The sequence below is a fragment of the Periophthalmus magnuspinnatus genome, chromosome 17, assembly GCF_009829125.3.
Source record: "Periophthalmus magnuspinnatus isolate fPerMag1 chromosome 17, fPerMag1.2.pri, whole genome shotgun sequence".
Lineage (NCBI taxonomy): Eukaryota > Metazoa > Chordata > Actinopteri > Gobiiformes > Gobiidae > Periophthalmus > Periophthalmus magnuspinnatus.
The window spans coordinates 6,637,138-6,657,168 of NC_047142.1; the positions used below are offsets into that span (position 1 = coordinate 6,637,138).

At 40.2% G+C, this 20,031-nt stretch overlaps 3 protein-coding genes across 4 annotated transcripts; 1 reads left to right on the forward strand and 2 right to left on the reverse strand.

The window, feature by feature from the left end:
- Nucleotides 1-194: 194 nt before the first annotated feature.
- On the reverse strand, nt 195-2,996 carry cirbpa (cold inducible RNA binding protein a). Of its 2 annotated transcripts, none has more exons than XM_033982127.2 (7): nt 2,894-2,996; nt 2,182-2,287; nt 1,992-2,098; nt 1,759-1,900; nt 1,547-1,694; nt 1,407-1,465; nt 195-1,035 (listed from the first exon to the last, which is right to left on the reverse strand). In XM_033982127.2, the coding sequence occupies exons 2-7, from the start codon at nt 2,279-2,281 to the stop codon at nt 1,022-1,024; spliced, it is 570 nt and encodes a 189-aa protein (XP_033838018.1). In that variant the 5' UTR covers nt 2,282-2,287; nt 2,894-2,996; the 3' UTR covers nt 195-1,021. The 2 variants fall into 2 exon arrangements, with proteins under 2 accessions (XP_033838018.1, XP_033838020.1); XM_033982129.2 differs by having other exon boundaries at nt 1,777-1,900; nt 2,894-2,941.
- Nucleotides 2,997-5,702: 2,706 nt separating this feature from the next.
- Nucleotides 5,703-11,731, forward strand: LOC117385531 (voltage-dependent calcium channel beta subunit-associated regulatory protein). The gene is made up of 10 exons (XM_033982820.2): nt 5,703-5,865; nt 6,639-6,710; nt 7,995-8,140; nt 8,293-8,354; nt 8,455-8,617; nt 8,692-8,872; nt 8,947-9,084; nt 9,330-9,528; nt 9,602-9,800; nt 9,874-11,731. Exons 2-10 carry the CDS (start codon nt 6,663-6,665, stop codon nt 11,552-11,554), a joined length of 2,817 nt encoding a protein of 938 aa, XP_033838711.1. The 5' UTR covers nt 5,703-5,865; nt 6,639-6,662; the 3' UTR covers nt 11,555-11,731.
- A 601-nt stretch (nt 11,732-12,332) lies between these two features.
- stk11 (serine/threonine kinase 11) lies at nt 12,333-19,900 on the reverse strand. The gene is made up of 11 exons (XM_033982111.2): nt 19,672-19,900; nt 18,383-19,081; nt 17,299-17,382; nt 17,107-17,196; nt 16,770-16,902; nt 16,558-16,694; nt 16,335-16,462; nt 15,950-16,007; nt 15,640-15,833; nt 14,946-15,162; nt 12,333-14,212 (listed from the first exon to the last, which is right to left on the reverse strand). The coding sequence occupies exons 2-10, from the start codon at nt 18,658-18,660 to the stop codon at nt 14,960-14,962; spliced, it is 1,305 nt and encodes a 434-aa protein (XP_033838002.1). The 5' UTR covers nt 18,661-19,081; nt 19,672-19,900; the 3' UTR covers nt 12,333-14,212; nt 14,946-14,959.
- Nucleotides 19,901-20,031: the final 131 nt, after the last annotated feature.

Below are 20,031 nucleotides of genomic sequence, written 5' to 3' on the forward strand. Positions count from 1 at the left end.
AATGAAGCATTAACATGACCATACAATCGCATTTCCAGTATAGCAATGGTCAAAGTAATCTAGAGCAACTGTACAATTTACTTTGAGAATCACTTAATTGGATATATAAAATTGACCTTAACATAAGTTAACATTTCAAGAAGGACAGAGCAAAGTAAAGCCCAGGGTAGTAGCATCGAAAGCCAGAGAATGGGTAATTTTCCACAGTCTGTTTAATAGGCTCCATGAAGCCAAACTGACAAAATAGATAATACAAAGAACATAAAGTACAAAACTGTTCCCGATTGAGACTACTTTGAGGAAACGAAGTTACATTTTTTTTTTCGATCACTTTAAACAAGATTCATCCATTGACAGCACATTTAAAAATTCAAACGTTGAGCAGAGCACAGGAGATACCTTGGGCAAACTGTGGCATGGTGCAATTTGCAACTTCATGACAGCCGGCCACTTCGGATGAGTAGTTCACCAGTCTGAAAGGAATTCACTTTTTTGGGAAAATTGAACATATGGGAGTCTCAACTGCCTAGGTTCTCAGAAAAAAAAAAAAAATCTGGCATAAAAACCCTAAAGTCCATTTTAGGTGTTAATGCTTTCTCGAATGGTTTAAAAACAGGACGGACGTTAGATTCCCCCCAAAAAATAAGACTCATGCTTAACCTGCTGAAATAGTCAACAGCAACAAAAGTGGGCATTAAATAGGTGGAGTCCAAGGAACCTCATAACTGATAGTTGTCAGATTTAGCCATATTATGATAAGTGGTGCTTTAGGAGGAATGGTGCCTAATCAAAAACACTGGACAAATGGCCATGTAGGTCATTAACATGGTTCATTTGGCCACGCAAGTCATTAAAACATGGTTTGTTCTGGAATGACCAGTATATGGCTTCAGTGTTAAGATGCTTTAACAATAACAGAACTACAAACTAAGGTCAGCAATAACATGTAGACATTTTTTTCTTGAGGAGCGTATCTTTGCAATACAGCCAGCCAAGTGATGATCTTGAATCAGGGAGATGTTTAGTCGTTTGCAGCTGAGGATAAGAAGTGGGCACAAGTAAAGACACTGAATATCCATACTAGTTTACAACAATCCACTGTACCCATAGTCAAAAACCCTCCCTCACTTTGTAGTGAGCAATATCAAGGCAACATAAAACTGCTTCCAGGAGTTTTCCAGCTTTATCCATCAGGGAGCAATTGGACAACATTTTGACCACATTTAAAAGGCCCTATGAATTTCTACTCCAGTTGAGGCGGTCAAGTTTCTGGGCAACTAACAATCCTACTGCAGGCTAAAAATGACCACCACTCATAGTGGGTAAAAGCAGGGACGTTTTGTTATCTAGTTAAGATTTACAGCCTCAACACAAGAGCACTTTGCTAGTTTGTTTATAATACTTACTATAGCTGTCATATCCATCCCGGTATGATCCAGAGCGCTCTCCATAACCTCCCTGCCCCCTAACCATTGGGTAAAAGGAGAAAAAAAAGGGATAAGTATTCCAGTGGATAAGATGCAAATGATGATAAAAACATTCATACCTATTGTCCCTGTAGCTGCCTCCAGAGGAGTAGCCACCGCCTCCACCGCTCCTGTATCCACTGCCAAAGCTCCTTTCACCACCACCACCACCGAAGCCCCTGTCTCCATAGCTTCTGTCGCTATAGCTTCTGTCACCATATCCACCACCTGGAAAGGATCATACATGAGCCAAGGGAATTTAACAACACGTTACATGCAGTTCAACTGCTACCTCTCGAGAAACCACGACCTCTTCCACGTGAGCCACTGTTGTAGCGTCCTCCACCACGGGGTCCAGAGTTGTAGGAACTTCCACCCCTGGATCTGCTGCCCTTTCCAGCTTCATCTACACGGATAGCTCGGCCATCAAGGGTCTACGCAAGGCAGAAATGTACAGTATTAAACATGGCAACATAAACGTTAGTGGCAACGAACATTGTCAAATATAGATCGTCTTGCATTTACCTTTCCATTCATAGCGTCCAGCGCATCTTTTGCATCTTCAGCATTGTCGTATTTTACAAAGCCGAAACCACGGGACCGTCCAGTTTCTCTGTCTCTGATAACGTCGACTTTAAAAGAAAAATCATGTCAATACTATGCCAGTTCAACAATCCAACGCCCACGCAGACGCAACCCAAAATGGAGGCCGTACCTTTCTCGATGGTTCCGTATTTCCCGAAGGCCGCAGCCAGAGTGTCCTCGTTTGTGTCGAAACTCAGGCCTCCGATGAAAAGTTTTCCTTCGTCAGACATCTTGAACTAAAAAAATATATAAATTTATACATTTCAAACAAGCCAATTAATAGAGTGCGCTACCCCACTAGACGTTACTGGATTCAACATGGCCAGACCAAGAAGGTGCGCCACAAAAAGTAGGTCAGTAGGTCTACAGCCCGTAACGACCGAAATTGTGTAACGGGGTAAATGACATGCATCACACATCTACATATAGTTTTGTATTGTGTGTGTAAAAACAACTGAACTGGAGAATTTTAAGGGTCTCATCGAGTCGAGGCCTCGACCCTCCACGCGTTGTAGCATGTGGCTAACTTGTTAGCTTTTTATCTCAGCGCCATTTTACTTCGAGCATCCCTTTCTTAGTCGGGAACGCCGGTCAACTCGGTCAAAGACACAAACGGGGGACAAACGTTTAGAACACAATTATTCTGCAGAATCACCTAACCCAAATCATTAACGTGTGCAATGTTAGTGCTAAAAGTGTTTTTTTTTTTTTTTTTTATACCTAATAAACATTTCTACAAAATAACAATCCTCAACGGAATTTTAAAAAAAGAACTGTTGTATAAACTAATACGTTAAAGCGATATCGATAAAATGCAAAACACGTAAAGAAAAGCTGTGTACCTTTGCTGTGGCTGAACTGAGCCGCGCACGAAAGAGGCAGAGCGGAACTGGGCCGAGCGCACGAGTCGCTGCAGCTTTTAAACCCGCGCTCTTCTTTGTGTCTTCCGGCAATGAGCCCACAGCGCCACCCACTGATTAGGAAGAACTGCAATACAATACGTGCACCATTGCAGCATATAGTCTGCTGTTACTTGATACTGGACCTACATTTTTATCCTTACTCCATAAATAAGGTTGTTGTCGAGCTGATTCACTATCTTTCTGATACGATAAATAAGCGGGCAGCAGATGTACCAAATGCTTTACGCCTTTCTAATTTAGCTCGTCCTAAAATTGACATTTTACACAGATTGCGTTTACAAACATCTGAAAACGCGACGACTATCGACAAAGCAAAATGACAATGTTTTATTCTATGACAAGGTGGACTGTGAGTAAAAGTAAAAAAGTAAAAGAATCTCATCTTCGTCTTAACTCGGGTTACAGGAGAACAATGGTCCCCTGTGGGGGAGGGTTAGAGTCCATCTGTTCTGTTTGGAGCAATCTACTGGTGTAAGAAAGGATTTTTTTTTCTTACACCGATCAAACCCATGAGCAAAAATAAAAAGTCGTCAAAAATCCATATTGCAAGTCAAATAATTTAATAAAAACTTGGCTAAATAGTTCTTTCTGTTTGTTGCATTGCTACTTAAGCTAGTCTGAACTGCTCGGCGCGTTTTTTTCTTGTTCTTTTTTTTTTTTTTTTTGCAGGCTGCATCTTCCTGAGGCTGAGGCGGTTGGTTCAGTTCTCCAAGAGGAAAGGTTGGTTGGAGCCCCCTTGTGGACGCGGGATCACTCCTGCTGTGTGGAGATGATGGGGGTTTGCACCGAGGTGACCAGACGAGGACGATTGTTTTTTCTTCTTAACTTATTGTCAGCGGTTGATGCAAAGTTAATTATATTGTTAGCACACATCAGTAAGTATGAAATGTATTTCTGGCCCTAGCCCTAACTGTGTGTCTGTGTTAAACTGCTCAGAGGACCTATATGTTTCAATCACATCCGCGGAATAAACTGTGTTAGAACTAACTTTAAGCATCCAGATTAAACAGTTTGCATTTCTATTTTGAAGGAATCCCTTTGCCTGCAGTGGGAGCTTGCTTATCTTTATATACATTCTCTCCACAGTTAATACTCACAAGATGCCTATTTGGCAAATTATAACAAAACTGCAACGATCTATTGGACATTTCGTTCTAGTTTTGGTATAGCTAAATGCACAAATAGGCTATTCCCATTAGTTTATTAGTTTGTACAGTCTGTGCTCTGTACCAGCCACAGCAATGGCTTGGAGGACATAGAAATGCTGCTAATATGTGTCTACTCACTCCAACTAAAAATAGAAACACCCACCACAGCTTTGCTTCAGAGATTGCGTCACTCCTCTATTCTCTCCCTTTTTTCTTCAGCCTCACTCCCTCATGCATAGGCCTGCTCATCCCGCATGTTGTGTCTGCCATTTCGACCATTCACCCGCTAGTAAATAATTTTCTTCTGTACAACGACATTCCTCCGTTTCCATTTTCATCCACCTTTTGGATAGCCATTATGCATAACTTCTACACCCACTCTTGACAATTGCCTGGCCATTCAGCACTGATATAAAGAGGGATGCCGTTTTACATTCTGTACAGGTTGCTGTCGACCACACGTCCAGAGGATGTCCTTCTACTCTCCAGTGCGTTCACAGACGCACTTGTGACGTCAGCCATAGCGCCCCTCCGGTACTGTACTCTGTGCCCTGGATACACCTCACTCTCTGGAATGTTACATATCCAAATTCCTCACATAAATTTGTAAATCATGAAATCAAAAAGGTTTACAAAATAAAATACTGAAAGTGAATGCATGCAATCTTATATCTGCACACAGATAGGCGGCACAGGATCGAGTTTTTCTTGAACACCCATAAAGTTACATTTCCACATGCTATATCCTAAGGTATTCCCTACGTTATATGTTTCAATCAACATGTAGGCCTACATTTAGCTTAGGTCGTCATGACACTGCACCTAAATAGTTTAGGTCTATTTGATATTTGATAGAATAGTTTGATATTCACTCCATGTGCATGGTGAAAAATTATTTTAGGAATGAATAATCTTTCACGTATCAGCATAGAACGACAAAATATTCAGATTATTTCAGTGCAACACTGACACCCTTTGGTGATATCAAGCATTGCACAGATGTTTCAGCGCTTTTTAGAGACCCGCAGCAGCTTCCATGGTAACACAGATGAAGATCCCTATACAAACGCGACCACTGCTGCCTCTGTAACATGTTCCAATCAACCAATCAGATTACAGAAAGTCCCATTCATGAAGATGTGAATGAAAAAGGGCTGTCCCCCACACATCATCATCACCGCCATCATATTCACACAGTGCGTGCGATGCGGGTCACGTGACGCGGCGGGAACAAGGCGATGGGATGTGGGAGTGTCTAACGCGTGTGGGTTCATTCATAACTCGAGTCTTTATTTGGAGCACAAATTAAAGTATGCAGGGTATCTATGTGCCGCGTGAAATGGAGTCTATCACAGGACAATAACCCTGATTTTTCCATCAGTTGTTTCACACAAAGCCTATCCAGGTAGGTCCTTCTGCCTTTATTCAAAGTGATACTATTTTATTATGTAAGATGTGAGAAAGCTGACACAGCTGACACAGCTGACTATGCATTAACGTCTGCGAAATGGCGCGTACGGAGCGGGGGAAAAAAACGGCGCGAGACGCAGGACTGACTCTGATTTATAGCCCCGCAGGTTCAGAACATCAAGCGATGCAGGACAGCCTTGCGTTATCTGTGACTTTCTGGAGGAGAGGGAAGATGCTTCTGCCGCGAAGCGCCGCCAGCTGCCGCGCGTCGGTGCTCTGAGCTGTGCGCACAGCAAAGAGGAGAAGCAGCCTCTACATCGCGCTACACAGACCGTAAGACACGCGCATCTGGACCAGCAACATCCAGTCACACGCTTAGGAAGCAGTATCTCTTCATGTCCTTGTGTAGGCATTATGCCAACACCGCGTTACGCATTAGGATTACATAGAAATAACCAATGGTCAAACCACGCACACTCACTCACGGGATTAATTCCTTAAGACAAAGGGTCAGTGTTATCTCTGTTACTCTATGTGTTCTGTATTTAAAACATAACCAAAATAATCTCTCTCTCAATAGGACATTGGCTAATTAGGCCTATAGTTTACTGTTGTCTTCTGTCACAAACCTAAGACTCATTCATCATATTTCTCAAACAATAAGCAAAAAGAAAGACATGAAGTGCTCTCACATGTGGGAGCTAGTGCATCAATTCTCATGATGGCCCATGCACACTGCAGGATATCTCTCAAAATCCTAAGACTAAAATACTATAGGGTTTGTTCCAAAATCAAATAAAAGTTATCCTATTGTAATCCAATTGAATTTTTTGACTAGGGTGACAGAAAAAAACAGCAGACGTAGGCCTGATTCCTTTTTCAATATAGGCTTTGTAGTGCCATGTAGCCTAAAGGTTAATTACCAACTAACCTTATAATACTATTGGATGGAGTTTGTGTGTTCATGTTATGAGGAAGAAAAAAGTGCTGTCTGCTCTCATCTAATGTATTTTTTTCTGCTTTTAAATGGTCAGATATAATTCTGCTTTTTGCCCCTCAAAAGGGCTGTATTTAAATGTGTTGTCCAATGTTCTCTTCTGATGCAGGGTTTCCTCACATTGACGTGGACCATGAGCAATGATTCACCTGCTCTGACAAGTCTGAGTGAGAACTCCACTGTGAGCACAACACGCCCACACATAAAGTGTAAACATATTGCTACAGAAAACATCACAGTAAACTACTTACCACTGCCACGTTATACTTATACCCTAACCTTACTGAATGAATCAAAGCTGTATAAAAGTATCACAGTAATTCACCCAGGTGCATGTTGTAGTAAGATTTTTCATGCGTCACAAGAGGATTTTAAAAGAGCCGGACGTGGGAGCAAATGGCCAAACTAGAGCCCATAGCCATCCATAGTTTTTGCAACATGGTGTTGTTGTTCATGTTATTCAGCTGAACTTCTATCATTATCAGATTTGTTGTAGTCTCTGTCAAACTACATGTGCATGTCATTGTGTGTGTATCTCTGTTATACTGAGGGCTCTCCTTTTATTTGAGAAATATAACTATATATAAATATAACTGCCCCGTTTCAAGCCAAATGTCAAGAATGTACCGCACTCATACCTGAGGGGAGCATAAATTGGACTAGAAAATGGATCATATATATTTTTATTTACTCTGGCATAAATAACAACACATGCTTTAATCAAAACATTTCAGTCACAATAAATACCAAGCGCTGTCTAGACATTTTTCTAGAATAAATCAATTGACATAAATGGACATATTTTACGTTTTTACTTTTACAGGTTTCGTCCACATTCACAGATATCTAATCACTCTATCAAATTACTTTAAAAAGTGTGATTTTTTTCATGAGAACACATTGTGTCACCTGTTCCCCATCATCTTAATCACATAATCCATTCACTAATATTTAAATCTGTGACCTTGCTCCTCTTGTCCCCAAAAGGTTGCAGAACTCCTTATTGAATTACTCTGGTTTCACTTAATGCTCTTCACAAGCTTCCACATAATCATTCATTATACAACACTAAATGATACATATTCTACCAGCAGGAGTAGCTTCTTCCAATTATTTCCACTCTCCAGTGAAGAGTGGTGATTGGAAAAGAGCTGGGAAAGTCTGGTGAGGATTGCTCATGTGCATCTGCATCCTCCTCCCTATTCCTAAGTCTTTTTTTTATCTTGAAGAGGCACATTTCCCTTTCAATCAAGAGAGTTGGGAAATCGAATTAAAGGTCTTTCTGACATTTCGAGCATTCCCTCTCAGTTAGCTATTAGCATTAATCAAACTGAACATCTTGGAAAGCTGCGACATGCAAAGTGATGTACAAAAGCACTATATAAAGTTGTATATTAGGCCTCTTTGATCATTGTTGAGTTTTGTGCTCTTCAGTGTAGCTCTAACTGTCTTTTGCTGTTGCCAGGATGTGCCAGTGTCAGTGGGCCAGGTGGACAGCTATGTGCTGCTGCTAGTTGTGCTGAGTGTGTTTGCGGGAGGAACCCTGGTGCTGCTGTCGCTGCTGCTGCTCTTCTGTCACCGCTGCTGCCTGGGAGGGCGCCGCTACTCCCGGTGGGTGCACCCTGATCTCTGTATATCTGAAAATCTTGAGTCATACATATGAATGTTGTGTGATGTGGCAGTGCATTTTTTATGTGTATTGTGTGATGTGACAATGCATTTCCAGAGAACATAAACAAATGTAACTCATATCTATTTAACAGAGCGAGTGATGACCCTGAAAAGACAAATACCACTTATGCAGAAGATTCTCAGCCCACCCAAGGTGAAAAATGTGCACTTTTATGTCCATCTAATGCACTCTGCTGTGGACACTAATTCTTTAGGACTATGTCTTCACTTGTCCTTGTCTCTTGTGCAAAAAGAAATCACTATTCGTTTGGATGAATCAGATGCTCTTTCATCTTCAAGCTGTCACGATGGGGACTCTGAGCGATTTGTCTCCACAGGCATCATTGGCCGTAGAGTCTCCTTTAATGAATCTGCACTTTATGAACAGGAAAAGACAGCTCAGGACAAAGGACGAAGGTGAGATTACAACAAAAATAGTGTAATTATTTTATCATTAGTTGAAGCTGCTCATGAGTTATGTTGTTCTACAGATATACGCTCACAGAAGGAGACTTCCATCACTTGAAAAAAGCCCGTCTAACTCATCTGCACTTGCCTCCCGCCCCGTGTGATCTGAAGATACTGACCATTATGGAGTGTGACTCAACTGAAAGCAGCACTGTGAACATTAATGAGACCGCGGCATCCAAAGTGCCCCTCAGCATCTATCAGGTCCACACTTATCTGAGAAATGAATCTCCATTCACTTAAAACAGATCTCTCATGTTCTTGATTTGACTCTTTAGTTAAGTGAGAGAAGAGTCCTTGGGGATCCTCTGGACTGGGTTGGAGGCCTGCCGGGGGACCCTCATCACTCTGTCATAATGGACCAGAGCAAACAGTCTTCCTTAGTTAGAAGACCACCCCACACACGCTCACAAACAGTAAGTAAAAATCAGTTGCACAACCTCAGTCTCCAGATTGCATTGACTTGACACTATCAGCCATTGGCTATAAATAGACTAACGCAATCATTCCAATATGTAGATGTGGCTTTTTCTTAGCTCTAAGAAAAAGCCAGATCTGCATATTACTGTATATTGGGACACTGGTACACTGCACATATGTTTTTGAATAACAAATAGCAAGGTGCCTAGACATTCACACTCCTTTGTTTTCATTCTCATAGATGGACACATTTGGAAACAGGGCTGAGGCAAAATGTAAAATGGGCTTGGACTGTGACTCAAATCAAGTCTTAGGGCAGACGTCAGTTCTGAGGTTTTTCTCCAAACTGCGACGTCATGCCAGTTTGGAAGGTGTGGGGCCATATTTTAGAAGGTGGAAGTTTGACTCAAGCCATCGGGCAGCAAGCCTGGATGATAAAGGTCTGCCACACTGTTTTATATAAAAGCTAATTTAATTATTGTCACTAGTTATTCATGTTTGTTTTTAAATTAGGATCTCCCAAAAGACGACCCTTTCAGCGACAAAGAGCTGCAAGTGAAACAACAGATCACACTGAGGAGGATTCTTCTCTCAGAGACAACACAATTGAATCTATTCCACAGTCTCCCATTGACAGCAGTGGACTCCAGTCTTTGTCTGCAGAGTGTCTGTCCCATCCAACCACAGCACCTGCTCCGCCTGTCTTCTTCAGGTATGTCGCCTTTAACCAACTTTCATAATCTATAAGGTATGATAAACACACTGATATGTCCCTACCTGTTCAGGCTAAAGTTGGAGGCCATGATGGAGGTTGAAAACAACAATAGCAGAGAAAGACCTCTCCATGATTCTCTGGCAAAAGAAGAAACCAAATTACAGAAAGTGATCAGCATTAACCCTGCTGGTGCCAGGCATGGCTCTATTGAGGATGATGACTTGTTTGTTCAAGAAAGTCTACCAAAAGAGACAAACCAACAAGAAAAGCAAAACCATGTTGAGACCGAGATGGTGGATGGTGACGACGTGGTGTTGGGAGCCATAGCAAGACAACGGACAAACTCTGGTTCATCTCTATCCTTCACCCGTCAGGAGAGCACTGAGGCTCACCCTTCCCTTTACAGAGATATATGGAGCTTACGGGCCTCTTTGGAGCAATACGCCTCTTCAGACCAGAGCAGCACAGATCGAGAGTCCATCCGCAGTGATGCGGACAGTGTCTCATCTTACGGAGGGGCTGGAGCTCGCTCTGGTCTGAACACTTGCCTGTCCCAGGACTTGGATGATGAACCTGAGGGCGAAAGTGAGGGGGAAGTGGGGGATCGAGGTCTCAGAGGTGCTAGTGGAAATGATGATACAGGCAATGGTGCTGTGGGAGAGGGTGAGTCAGGAAACAGGAAGCTGTTACAGATGGACAGTGGCTATGCCTCCATTGAAGCGCCCTCAAGGGCCCCTGAGGACATGCGTCTGTTTGGGACATCTGGCGCATCCCGAGGGAAGACAGCATCAGAAAGGAGATTGTTCTTCACTAACTCTGGACGGAAGGGTTCAGTGTGTGAGAGCCTGGAGACCAGGCTGCTTCAGGAAGAGCTAGAAGATGATCTCATAGACAGCAATGACAAGCTTCATAACAGCACCAGTCAGCTGATCACTTTACAACAGCCATGTATAAAACAAACTCCTCCCCAGCTTCACGATCCTACATCCCATCTCATGCCTAGTGTGACGAAACCACAGCCTCCAAGTCCCCATAAACCTCGCCTTCGTCGCCGTGACTACAGCATTGACGAGAAGACAGATGCTCTTTTCACTGAGTTCCTTCGCCATGATCCCCGATTTGACCAGCCAGACTCTCCACTGCGCACGAGGCGGCGCTCACGAGTTCACCTGAGGAAACAGTGGCAGAGACACAAGCAATACAGCGATCCAGGTTCAAGTGCTGGGGGAAGGTACTCTCCATCTTTGGAAAGGCAGAGATTCACTCCACTCAGGCGAGGCGACAGTGCAGGGTATCTGCTTGACACGAGGTATCACAGTACACTTTCTCGAATAGCAAGTGCTGCAGATGAAGAAGCCAGTGAGGTTGCAGCCAGTGAGGAGGAAGCAAAACAAGGCAATGAGGAAAAAGGGCCAGTTGTAGCTGAAGATGCAAAAGAAGTAGAGACATCTGTGGAAGATGAGATGAGGTGTGAGGGGGATGCCGACTGCATTTCTAAAAGCACTGGAAGCACAACCAACACAAATATGGCCACTGAACAAACAAGTCACATCAATCCAAGAGTTGACAACAAAAACAACAATAGCAGTCAAATTATTCTATCAGAGAGCAACCTGGCAGACAAACTGGTGAAGTCGGTGGAGGAGAGACTCTATGGAGGTTTGAGAAGCGGAGACAAAGAGAACCAGGGGGAAACCAAGGGTATGGTAACAACATCTCAAAGGGCCTCCCCAGACTTTAAACCCAAGTGATACATCATAATTCAACATATTATAACCAGACGATCATAGAAATGTGTGTGGTTATGTTTACAGAATACCAAAACAACGTGCTTATCATACAATATCCCTTATGTTGCAAACCTTGTGATGTGACAGGTAAAGGCCTTTAATGTGGCTTTCTTCATCATTCATTAATACTGTAATTGAATACATACTTATTTTGAGTGAAAGCATTTTAACTTAATTTTTCTGTGATTTTTCAGCATGCTACTACTGTATGTATGCCACTGTGTAGGACTATGTAAATAATGTTCTGTAACTTTAAAAAAGGCACTTTGAGGGGAAGAAACAAAAGTAGTGAGGTAGTGTTTCAAACACCCATTGAACCCATGAAACCATTATAAGTGTCCTTTTTATGACCATCAGGGTAAGAGTATGTGTCTGGTCAGGGAGCAAGATAATTTAAATTAAATGTGCGGAGATACATGATTTGACAGCTGCAGTTTCATGCTCAATATCAGATTAATATCAGATTTTTGGAGTGAGACTATTATAATGTAAACAGTAAAATCATCTGATTTCTTTCTGATCACAGTCCCTCTGAATACTCATATCATATGTATGTAATCTCAAAGGCTCAGAAATCAGATTATAATCAGATTTTGGTGTGTATGCAAACAAGGCCAGTGAGCGGAAAAGTTACATTAATATTTTTATACTCATATTTGGTCTATTTTCATAATTTTCATTACTTGCTAGCCATCTGTCCCTGCATAATTTAAGAGTTATTATCCAGGAGCATTCATGTTCATGTCAATTTATTATTTATTAGGGAGGGGGAATGAAACTGGAACCAAAATCCTGTGTTGACAAGTAGAGTGTGAAGCAAAACAATGTGACTCTGAAAAAGGTTATAAACACACTGTGGCAACTTATTTAAAAATAAACGTTCCAAATAGTTCATGTCCAGTCAAAAACAAATTGCTTAAAATAGATAAAAAATCATTAGTTTTTTTATATGACTGTTGCAAAATCACATCACTTATTGGGTCAGTTTGTTCCAGTTATTTTCATTAAGAACTTGGCTGTATGTTAAAATAGGAGAGTAAGGTTTGGGAAATGAATAGGGATAAGAATTGCTGTGTGTGATATGATCTTTCATTAGCAAATATCAACATCCATCTACTAACAAAAGCTACATTAACAAGATTAGCTGTTTAACTCAAATTGCAGATTTATTAATCTGGTTTACGGTTAATATCTCTGTAAATACTGTGCCCATCCACATGAAACAAAAAACTGATGCAAAGTTTAACATCTTTTCTGTCAGCACAAATAAACAAACGTGAAATTCTATTTGTACAATGGCTTCAGAGTGGTGCCATTATTCAACCCAAAATATGTAACTGTTTTCAATTGAAATGACTTTAAAATATAGTTTGTGGAGCCAATCCCAAATAATAAGCACAACATCTGTGGCTCATAAGACTGGATATTTCTTTCAATTTCCCATAGTCCTCCATCTGAAATTATGAAACAATGAAATTCTAGAACGAGAACACAAAAACCTATAATAAATTACATTATTTTTAGTTGTCATATCTGAAGAAGTTGTTTCAAACAACACATTTATTTCCATAGTAATGGATCAATTGTGTGCGAGATCTCACATAGCTGTGATGCAGAAATATGTCATTCTTTTCAAGTGGAGAATCTCACACTGGTCCTTGCTGACGTAGGAGGCGCTGCTCCCTCCTCCCTCAGAGCGGTGACTCACCTGCTCACTGATCTATTACCAGCCAAGACTGATGATGGACCAGGCTGCATAAGAGGAGAGTGCTTTAGATGTGATCGGCACAACAAAGAGCCTTCCGTGGAAAACTGGCAACTGTGACTGGGATGCCACTCCACAGTGCCTGCAGTCGAGCTACTTGAGCTCTATTTATTCCCTAAGCTGACAACAAAACTGCTGTTATAAAACCCTCTTAAGAAGAGCAGTACTAAAATGTTGAACACCAAGAATGACCAAACAGCAGTACATAAACAACTGAATTGTATTGCATAACAAAAATAGACTCAACTTAAATGAATAGGATCATTCAACAAGACCTGTTCAGGACATTCATATAAATAATAATTAAAAAATATTTTTGAAAAAGAAAATACCCAACTGGAAATTAAAAATCTAACAGGCCAGCAGTGGATTTCAAAGCTTCAGTCTTTCAGTCTGCTTCCTTGTTTCTCAGTACAGCATGCAGGTTTGTGTTGGTGGGAGTTAAAAGGACCATTATAAATGTTTTCAAAGATTTAAATACAGAATATGATACGATTTTTCTTTAATTGTTATAACATCACAATGCGTTTTAAAACTGTCATTAGGGTTCTGTGAAAACAAATGTAGTAAAATAAAACACTAGTGGGCCAAAGTGAACAGAGATGAACCTTTTGAGTCCAGTACAACACTTTGAAGAGGATGAAGATGGGAAGAGGCTGAGGAGATGAGTATTTCTGGAGCTGAAGGAGAAAAGGAGCACCATCTTGACAGCCAGGGAATCTTGGATGAATTTAATTTGGCGTTCCTTCATTACTCAAATGCCAAACTCTGCACACTAGTAGTCCAGTTTCTAAAAGGCCACCAGTCTCAGCAGATTCATCTCCAAACTTGGACCAGTCAACGACAAACAAGACCTGTGGGAAAAGCTAATTTTAATATAAATTTCATAATGAGTTTACACAGGAAAATGTAAAACAATTATGTTCTAACCAAGGGAGAACTATGTCATTCTCACTTTGTGTAATATTTGGAAATATTTAAAAGATGAACGGAGAATAGATCAGGTCCTTTTTTGAATAGATACATATGATGATCAGAAAAGAAGGTTTGAGTGGTTTTGAGTCATCGCCACGAAATGAATATCAACAACAACCCTTTTCTCTGACAGTCTTTGCATTTCCAGGTTTTAATCCGGCTACTATTCTTTTTCAAAAATAATCAAGAAAGGTGGAATCTACATAATAAATGGTGCTTGTGAGAAATGGTATAGTTCATTTAAAGAAAGAAAAATATTAAAGCACTCACTTGGTTAGAAAAATATGTAAAAGCCTTTATTTCATGAGGGCAAGACATATTGAAAAGACACCGACAGGTGTTGCCTTCTTCAGGCTGTGGTGTGTTCTTGGGTGAGTGTCTGATACTATGGTAAATAGTAATAGTATGGAAAAAATCAAGATATTTTAAGTTTTTAGTAATAGTTCATCAATAGACAGCTTTGTATACACTGAAATGCTATCCCAAAGCAAATAGTGTTTTTTAAACACTCACACTGCAAGCGGACAAAATTTGACCCAACTTGAGCTGACCAAAAATGCCTCAAATTCAGCCTGAATATCACACAGTGTAAGCCCAGCTTAAAACACACACCAAAGGAGGGGGGGTCACTGTTGTTTGCAGGTGGAGAGCTTGCGAATCTTGCTGGCTGTGGAAACTCCTTTTCGTGAAGGGTTTGATGAGGACGATGATCGCCGTTCAGCTTTGGCTTTGTTGTTGAGAGACACCCCCTCTGTTCCATTTGCACAAACTGGCTTAGCCATAGCAGGACTGTTGTCTGCAGTTGCTAGATCTTCATCAGACACTTGTCCTAAAAACAATAGACATAACAGTGTTTGAGTTTGTAACATCTGCCATAGTATAAAACGTACCAACATACAGGCAATTAAAAAGATGCTAGCTACAAACTGTAGCAAAAAGACTTGGTTAAATGTCTTGAAATAAGATTTGCAGAATGGAATAACCATTCACACTCAAATACTTTAGAAAGGCCCAAATTGTACAATGAACACTGCTGGTTCTGTACATCCATTATATCCAACTGCAGTAATCTTATTCAATACTGTATTTCAAAGTAACTAATGCAACTAATGCACCACACTGTACACACTTTACTGTTGCCAAAATATTGTTCAATACATAACCACTGTCTTAGTAACCTATATTTTAGATTTTGCTTATTCTTTTATTATACTGTTCCAAACATGGGTCAAATAAAGGTTTCCGTATTTTAAATCTTCTAGTGTACTCTTGCTGACTACTATTTCTTGCCAATAGCATAATTCACCTGGCACTGTGAAGTCCTGAGTGTATATGATCTCATCCTCTCCATCGTAGAGTTCGTCATCCTCTTCCTCCGTGTAGCCATGCAGATCCTCCAGATAGGGCACCACGGTCATACTGCGCCAAGGGTCTCTGCTCTCAGCATTGGCCGGGATTGGCACCGGGCGCTCTGACGGAGGGTGTTTCTTACGCACCCAGCTAAATCACATTTAAAAGGTAAAGTGTATCCAGGTAATAAAAGAAAAATACATTACATAATGGCAAATTTTTTTTAAAAGAACTTTGATTTAATATATTAAGATATAATCACTCACTTGTGTTGTCTTATGTTCTGTATAGAAAACCTCTTGGCAGGATCATACTCCAGCATTCCTGATAAACCAGTTAGAAACCCAAAAATTATGTCATTTATTCGCTAATGCTTTAATAAAATACATGTTTTTGTGCAACTGTAAATCACTGCTAGAACAGTTACATATGTTACATTATTTTTATAATCTTTAAAATGGGTTTGAATAAGTTTAATTTGTTGAGACAAGAATAAAATGAAATGCTTCACACTGACAGCATGGTTGGTGTCTATTCTTTTGCTGCTGGAAACCAAACTGGCACTACAGTTAGTAAACTCCTACTCTATTATGCCACCTACTGGATGCTACAAAGTAAAATTATTAAATTTTTCAGTTGTGGAATACAAACCTTGCAGCAGGTCTGACAGCAGAGGTCCACACTCCTCAGGAATAGAGTAATCTCCCTTTCCGATGTTTTCAAATAGCTTATAGATATTGTCCCCCTCAAATGGATAAAGACTTGTTGTAATGTTGTATCTGCATGAAACACAGAAGCATTTGTAACAATCATTCACTTCTCTCTTTTCTTTTTATTTGATTTATTTCTTTAATAAAACAATAAAAATACTAACAGTGTTACTCCTGCAGACCAAATGTCCACTTTAAAGCCTGAAAAGGTATCCAGCCCGTTTGCAATTTCTGGAGGTTGGAAAGCCGGAGAGCCCTGGCTGGTACGACATGTGTCATCATCAGCGAATGGATGAAGAGCCTACATAAAATGTATAAGAAATCCAACTGTTGTCATCAATAAAACACTTTATAATTTTAAATAGTGAACAATTACCTCTGCTACACCAAGGTCAGAGATCTTTAATGTTCCATCAGTGGTCAGCAGCAGATTCCCCGGTTTAATGTCTTTGTGGACTATTCCCTGGCTGTGCAAATACTCAAGGCCATCTATGAGTTGGCAGAAGTACCTGCAAGGTGTAAAGGTTGTTAAATAATATGAATGGGTTGTAACTATGCAATCCACAAGTTTTCACACATGCTGCTAACAGTAAAGGCCATGGTGTCTTGAACCTAAATTTGGGTCTGAGGTTGAGGCTGCAGAGTGTGTTGGACTAAATATAGCCAAAGGACTGAGAGAAGAGTGGGGTGAGGGAGAACGAGAAGACACTCACCCGTGAGCTTGAAATACTGGAAACCTTTTCTCTGGGACACTGTCCAGCATTTCCTGCATCCCACAAACGCAGTACTCCATCACCATATACGTACGCCAAGTTAAGGGAAGTGAGCAGTCAATCAATATATGTACATATATAACAAACTAAACAACCAATGATGTAAACTAACAACAAACTTGACAAGGATATATTTTTTGCTTCTCTTCATTGTAAAGAACATCTACTAACTGAATCACATTCTTGTGTTGTAGTCTTCTTAGCAGTTGAATTTCCCTGCAAATTCAGAAAGGCTTTTGATATTGATGAATAGTTGAAAATGGAAAAGTAAAAAAAGAGAAATGGCTGTGCACACAAGAACAATATCATTATGGTACTAGTTATGGATAGTGTTTACAATGTAACTCTCTTATATCTATACATTTGGCAAGTGACTTGAATTGTGACTGAATTTAGATCTGATTATGAAGCCTGCTTAATAATAATAATTGTGAAGTGTTTGTGCTTTTCCAGACGATCAGTCACTTTAGCTTCTTGCATTATTCAGTCACTCCACACTGTGGTGGTGTGGCTGCCAATCCGCGCCAATAGCTACCCTGACCACCAGCTATCACTCAATCATACGTCACATTCATACATGGACAAGTATTGAGACTAGGGCTGTGCAATTAACCAAATTTTAATGCAATTCATTAATTTCTAATTGTCAGTGATCAACTCTTTTTTTTTAAATCAAAAGGTTCACAGCTAGTCCTATGTCAGCAAAAGCAAGTGGTCTGGAGCAGAGTTCAGACTTTGAATACATTTTTTGTAGTGTTAAATGTATTGATTAAAAAAGCCTGAAGATTACGTTCAGGAATTTAATAATGAAGTTATTAGTTTTATTAGAACAGAAAAAAATATTGAAATTTGTGATTGATAAATATGAGAAAAAATATAAATCATATAATAATATTATGTAATATATAAAAAATATATGATTTTTCTGGTGAGGTCGGCGAGCCCAGACTGACCGGTATTGCTTAAGAACATAACACTATGGGAGTAGGAATTTGCATTTAGCGACTGGAAAACATTGTACTGCTGAAGAGATTTTCTTTTGTTTCTTTTTTTATTCTAGTTAACAAAAGCATACTTGGCTTTCAGCAGCTAGACACAAAACTGTTTTATAAGTGTTACTGGTAATTAGACATAACTGCAACAACATAACTGCAAAGATATATTAATCTCAGGGAAATAAACAGCAAATTGTACAAATGAAATATTCTGTACTCACTTTTTGACATTGGCTTCTCCATTAGGGATTCTCCTCAGCTTCTTCTTCTTCAGTATCTTAACAGCTCTACGACAGAGTGTCTCTGAGTCCAACATCTCTTTGACTTTACCATATGATCCTTCACCCAGTAGATCCCCCATAAGGTACTTTCCTATTAGCTTAGCTCTCTTCCGGCGTGGCTGGTAGATCACCTCAGTTGAGTCAATACGGTGAATAAAAGTATCCATCAGCTCATTTTCATTGAGATAGTCAAGGTGATGAAGCTCACCAGTGCTCATGGTGAATTATCCTTGATTCAGTTTCTGTGTAAAAAAATACCCAGTACACTTTCAGCTTTATGGAGCGTTTAACCAAAATATGGCTTGCAAAAGCAAAATCTTTGAAACTGAAGCAAATGTGGGCATGAAGTTTTAAGCTTGAGAAGAATCCTTGTATTGGATGGGATCAGATAAATTTAGCCTGTATATAATGTAATTCCAATTGTAGTTAACTAATACTGGTCAGATGTTGATAAAAACAAAAAGCATTGCTTTAATCGCATGCAGCATTCTTTGGAGAGCTTATGCTCCATCATAAACCTTTCTTTAGGATTCATCAGTGTGTTGTATTATCCTGGATCCAAACAAAAATACAGGGATCTGGTCAGCTCCTATGGGTCACTGACCACCTGGGCCATAATGCTTCATTCTTGGCGTGTACCTGACAACATAAAAATCAATTCAAGATTTCATCATTATGCAAGTTTTTGTTGACAAAACAGTCCATTAATGCAGTAGGTTACTGTGTACAGTTTAAATAAGGATTTATTATCGTGAAGCCTTTGGTAACATAAACTAACCCAGTGCTGTGTCAGCATGATTGTTCTCTTCATAGTTGTATCACAAATCAAAACGTAAACACGGTGCTTTACCAAAGCTAACCAATGCTTGTTCTGTTAAAGTGACCAGATTTAGAACTATAAAGTTTTGCTGTCGCATTTGTGGCGTTAGCCTTGGTGATAAGCAGAAGCTAATTAACTTTGGGTTTGACGTTATACCTTTGCCTTTAGCCTTAGCAGCCCATTTCACCGGCTGAAGCGCTACATAAAGGTCAAGTGTTTTGCAGGTAAAGATGATTTCCCCAGAATTATAATAACACGAAACATCTGAGAATGCACACATATAACTAGAAGACACCGTCCAATTGTACCAAGCTAGGATATGCTAACCGGGCTGTGCATGGCTAGCAGTTAAGTCCCACGAATAATCGGAAGCTAAAGCTAACTTAAGTCCAGTGATATATATGTATACCTTTTGATGGTTTTCGCTTTGATGTCAGTCACCATGAAAGATGTTTTGATGATGCTGAGAATGCTAACTAATGTTGAATCTTCGCTTTGCTCTGCTACTCAGGTTGTCGCCATCTTGTTTACCTCCCCTTCAACTCACTGACAGCCTCTACGTTACTGCGTCAAACCAAACTTTTTAGGATGGGAAGGACGAAAAGATGTGGAAGAGCCATGTGCGGCTTGTCAAATGTATGGGGACAGCGAATAAGCCCAACCCATCACGTTACATTATCCTAAAACCAAGTTAACTGCAGCGTGGCAATCAGTTGTAATGTAAATGTATAATTTATATATCATTATTCACAACTGTGACGAGACTGTG